The sequence below is a fragment of the Bison bison genome, unplaced genomic scaffold, assembly GCF_000754665.1.
Source record: "Bison bison bison isolate TAMUID 2011002044 unplaced genomic scaffold, Bison_UMD1.0 scf7180017864144, whole genome shotgun sequence".
NCBI lineage: Eukaryota > Metazoa > Chordata > Mammalia > Artiodactyla > Bovidae > Bison > Bison bison.
This window is the reverse complement of record NW_011494716.1, coordinates 248107-253550: the sequence shown is the minus strand read 5'-3', so window position 1 is coordinate 253550 and position 5444 is coordinate 248107. Positions and strand designations below refer to the sequence as shown.

The window sequence follows — 5444 nt, the reverse complement described above, 5'->3', positions numbered from 1 at the left end:
ACAGGGCACTCCTTGAAACAGAGCAGAGCCCAGGGCTGGGAAACGCTCCCTCTGACCTGCCCCAAAGCAGCAGAGAGGTGTGCCAGAGGGACCACAGCACAGTGTGGCTGCTTCCGGCACGGGGGGAAAGCAGCTTGGCGTCTGGTCCGAGAATCCGCTAGGGACGCCCTGACTGCAGTCAGGGTCCACCTCGCCAACGCTGGCACTTCTCCAGGCTAGACACTCAAGGTCTGACCGGTGAGGACAGTGGTCCAGAGCAGGGCAGCAGTGCCAACGTGGCGAGCCTCAGCCCAGAGCACCGCACACTTGACCCTGACTCCTCACTCACCCAGATTTCACCCAGCATTTGATCAGCAAACTTCCCGGGAGGGGCTGTAGGATAAAACAGAACCAACGGCTTTGAAATACAACCTTTCAAGGCTTAGGTAGGTGGTACAATATGTATAAAGAACAAAGTATAATGTATATATGTCTCCTTTCTGAATTACATTCCCTTACACAATGAAGAAATGGAACGTGGGACCATGCTTTTAACCATCTGACTTCTTGTTTGGAAAGCTTTCGTGTTAAGAAACAGACTACAGTGAGACCCTCTGCCCCTCAAACACGTTCAGCTCTGAACACAGGGAGTCAGAACAAACATGCAGGATTCAGAGATGTCTTTGTTAATAAACAGCAAAGGTCGGACAGACAGGCTTGTGACAACTATGACAGGGATGAAAACCATGAAGAGAAAAGCATGAGAAAGAGTAACAGAAACCATCTAGAGACTCCAAGTTCAGGGAGACACGTTTAACAAGAGCTATACACACCCATTCCAGAGAAACAGAACATGGCAATGTAGTCAGAGCTGATGCAGACCAAGGGCAGGAAGGGGCACAAAGAACCTGACTGGCTAGAAAAGGCTTCAGAGCAGGGGGTTGGGGCGGGCGGGGAGGGATGTTTCCCCTGAGGGGGATCTCTTCAGGCCAAGAGGAGAACTGGAGAGGAGAGCCTGGCGGTCGGAGATCCTGAACCTGTCCTGGGCTGGGCAGGCCTGGGACAGAGCCACACGGCGGGGACCGGCATGGAGGAGAGCTAAGTGATGGGTGGGAGAGGCGAGGGAAGGCACAGGAGCATCAGAATTCGGGGAGCCCCAGCAGCCCCCCACTTCCTCACCAGAAAAGGGAGAATGAAGAAGAGAGTGTGTCTGCATTTCCAGCACCACCAGGCGGGAGAGCAGCACGACCCGCCATGGCGTCCTTCCTTCACCACGGGAGGGCATCCACAGGCACCCACCTCCACGCTCAGACAAGGTCTCCCCCTGCAATGGTAGTTCTCCGGGTCCCCTGCGGCCTGATCCTCCCAACCTCGCAGCATCCGGGGGTTGGGCGGGGACAGAAAAGTGAACTCCAAGCCCCACAGCTTTCCATGGCACTTAAGGAGAACCTCAATGAGGCTCCAAGCCTCCCGGCGAATCTTATCAACCTTTCTTGACAGCATCCAATATTCGGCTGTCACTTTGAGATACAACTCCTGCTGCGCTAAAATTAATTCCAAAAAAGAACAGGTTGAAGAATGAGACTTTAACAATGAATTCATTGTTAAATAAGCTTTTAGCCGGATGAATTCTGACTGCAATACTGCCGAGAGATACACACACACACACACACAGCCTCTCATCAGCCCTCTCCAGCGTGGGCAGACCTGCCACCCGCTCCACAAACAGGCAGAAGACGTGGACCTCCAGACATACCTTCAAACCACACCTGTAAATATTCTGAAGGCTGCACGTGGCTGGTACAGCAGACACACAGTCCCATCTGTAGGACAGAGGAGGTCACTGGGCCGCCAGGAGCTCTGCGCCCCGTCATCAGGCCCTCGGCCACACTCCAGATGGCTGTGCACCCAGGTGCCGGCCCGAAGGTCAGGTCTGTGCCTCTTCTCGCCCAGAGCTTGCGGTGCGGTCAGCCCTCGCTTCTGTGAGACCACGTGTGATCCAACTATGTAGACAGACGCCTGAACCAGTTGCTCTGATAAGAGATCTGAAGCCCACAGATGTAAATCCTTTACAGTGAACTCTCTCTCAACACATTCAAAATGACTTGGGATTTCTTGGAGTAAAAATGTCAGTTTAAATTATTAAGATTTTCTAGATCAAGAGAACAGAACCAGACTTTGTGCAACTATACAAACACAATCAGCACCAAGCACCAAAAACAGACCCCCAAGAACCACCATGAACCCAACAGACCTCTCTCTTTTTAAGACATCATCAAAACAGGTCCCCTACTGCTCTTGAGAAAAATGCACTCTGCCTGTTGACTGGTATACAGACTGGATACACAACTAGTTCTCAATATTCAAATAATTTTCTAAAGGGTCTGCTATCACAGGGAACAAGAATGCAACCCAGTTAGAGAAGAATGCATTACTGAAAAGGCCTTAACGATACATGTCCCAATCTACAGTTTCCACACCAGCACTTCCTCCCTGCTGATCTGCCCTTTGAACCCGCCTTCAAAACAACTGTGCTCCGCACCCCTACGGCCAGCTGTCCTCACAAGGGCAGGCATAGAGCACGCACACGCTGGCCCCACCCCGGCACCTGCTGAGGGAGTCATTTCTGCATCAAGCACTCCTCAGCAGTGGCTCCTCGCTCTGTAGTCACAGAAGTGAAGCATCACGTGGGACTCCATCAAAGTCCACATCCACAGAAGCTCCCCCTCAGGAAGGGGCAAAGTGTAGGGCCCGTGGAGGCTCTCCTCACACCACCAGCTGGGAGGCACCGACCTTGTTCACCCCCTGCCTTCTGCACCACTTCCCAATTCGTAACACACTTGCCCTCCGGGCACCCAAACCTACCACTGGGTGGGTCAGTGGGGGAGGGCACAGGCTGAAAATGGGGCCCACCCAAGAGCTGCCTTTTCCTCCTCCCCACACCACTGCTACAGGCAGCCCAGAGGCCCGGTCATGCCTTGAGGAGCAGCCCAAAGCCTCTCTTCAAAGCCTGTACTGCTCTAAGCTGCGCTGCAGTCCTTCTTACTAAACACATGTCAGAGAGGAGGGCAAACCTACAAGTCCACCCTTCCTGAGTATGTGAGTACAGGGCCCCCACCTGCCAGCTCTGGACTGGACTCGGTGAGCGCGGCAGGGTGGGGTGCATCACTCTGCACGCGCTGCACGAGGAGAAGCTAGGCACAAGGGCACGCGAGAGCCAGAGCCCACTTCTTTCCATGCTACTAGCCTTCCCCACACCCGCCCACACACGCAGCCACCCTGCAAAAGCCACCCTGGCGCGCGCGGGACCACTCTCCCCAGCCAACAGTTTCACCTTAACAACATCACTGCAGCTTTTCACCAAGGGAGGATTCCCAAGCTCACCATTCAGAAAACCAGCCTTCAAATAAGGAGGGACCAGAGCCTCTTTCCAAACAGCGGCTTTCTGACGACAAGAGGCTGAATCGAGTTCCAGGGGTCACAGAGTTCAGCCATCTGCCTAGAGAAGTAACTAAGTGTTCTGTCCGTCTAGGAGAGGATGTCCCTCCTGCCTCGTACACGGCAGTCTGAGGACATGCACAGCCCCCAGAAACATGTCCTGGGCAGTGGCACTGAGGACTTCCGCAGACAGCAGGCTGCGACCCCCTCTCAGGGCACCACTCCCAGGAGGGGCAGGCAGGGTGGCGCCCAGGCCTCTGCCATCAGTCAGACGTGGGTTCAAACTGCACTCTATCGGATGGGTACTCCAGCTGTCCGCACTGTGGAAACTGAAGCTTTCACACCTGTAAAATGGGAGCAACACTGACCTCAGAACACTGTTGATGGAAGCCCAGCAGCACGAGGAGCACTATCTGGCAAAGGGCCCGCCTTAAAGTAAGAGCTCGACACGCGGTTCTGACAGCTTCCGGCCCACCTTAGTATCAAACCGGGCTGGGCCGTTTCCAGACCTCCCCACTCATTCTGCTGCCCCGCTGGCTGTACACATGTAAAGAAACAGGAAAATAATCGGGTGGGGGGCTTCTCATAAAGTGCCACCATAAAAATCCAGGTGCAAACTCACTTGAACAGCGCAAATCCATCTGTCCTCAGACAAAAAACCCACTACTGGGGGCATCTCTGCCACTACTGATGGGAAACATGGCGTGTTCTCCCAGACAGGTGGGGAAAATCTAGCTGATGAGAACATGAAAGCCTCGCTCCTCTCACTTCCTGATGGGAACGTCCATTCTTTCTTTTGGAACCCATTTCTTCTCACTGGATTTCATCGTTTTTGTACGAAAAAGCTGCCTTCTGCACAGAAACCTCCAGATGTCAAGTGTCCGTCACGTGGAACTACCGAGACCATGAGATGACATGCTCTTTTCCTCTTCCCCGGAGGCCGTCGGAGCGCACACCTTGCATTGCCACAGCATCTCTGTGTGAAAGTTCATCTCACAAACTTCCACAATCTGTCAGCCCCAGCCACCACTGAGGGCCGCCAAGCAGCCTAGTTGGTGTTTTTTGCAGGGTAGTCCAGGCCCCCCAGGGCACGGCCATACATGTTGCAAAAGTCAGAAACATCCCCTCGCCTTTCACCGTTTGTCTCACCTGCCCAGGTCTTCCTCCTCTCACACTTCAGATTATCACCCATCTCTACAAAGCAGAATTCTCGAGTCCACGGACCAGCGGCAGAAGGTTCAAGAACCTCGCGAAGTAATTACAAAATTCGGAAAAGCCCTGAGTTTTTAAAGGTTCCATGACCTATCAAAAAGATTAACAGCCACTACTGCAGAAAATAAGAAAAATAAGGGGTCGAGTCAATTTCTTGGGTCTTCCTCTATTGGAGGGATTCGCCTTTTGAACCCGATTTTGTAAGCAGTCTAGACCTTCATCCAGCACCCACTTCACAATTGCATCCAAGGTATAAATCCTTAAACCGTCTTCCCAAGACTCCCGAACTTAAGCGAGGACAAACATAAACACAGTAGGGGTACTTTTAGCAACACACAGAAAACAAAGAAACACTAGCGATACATTCACCAACACATTTAACCCAACAAACGCTTCTTCGTTTCCTTCCCCCTAAAATCTCTCCGCCCGGTCACGCTCACCAGCCCGCGGCGGTGGGTTCAAGCCTGGCCTCCCCGAGGCGTCCCATCACTCCGGTGCCGGAGTGGAGCCCAAAGGCACGCAAAGCACCCACACGCAGCCCCGCGGGGCCGGGAAAGGAGCGCACCCGAGTGCATCGGACTCCATCCCAACAGGGAATTCGGAGGGGCCCGAGCATCAGGTGCTCCGGGCAAGAACTCGCACATCCCGCTTCGGCGGCGAGCGGAGGAACAGGGACCGGTCCCAGGTGAAGGCCCAGGGCGGCTTCTTCGCAAACGGTCCGAAAGGTAACCCTGGAGGCTCGGCTACAGGCCGCGCCGCGCCGAAAACAAACTTTCCAAGCACTTCCACCGCGGCGGGCCGGTGACACCTCCCCG

General features: G+C 54.0%; 1 protein-coding gene across 1 annotated transcript in view; it reads right to left on the bottom strand.

Moving 5' to 3' along the window:
- The window catches only part of PDPK1 (3-phosphoinositide dependent protein kinase 1), a 60786-nt gene extending 55348 nt beyond the window's left edge, over positions 1-5438 (bottom strand). Inside the window, exon 1 of the mRNA XM_010840325.1 lies at positions 5195-5438. Coding sequence (XP_010838627.1) covers positions 5195-5245 — 51 coding nt within the window. The 5' untranslated portion in view covers positions 5246-5438. The remainder of the gene's footprint in view (positions 1-5194) is intronic.
- Between the last annotated feature and the right edge of the window lie 6 nt (positions 5439-5444).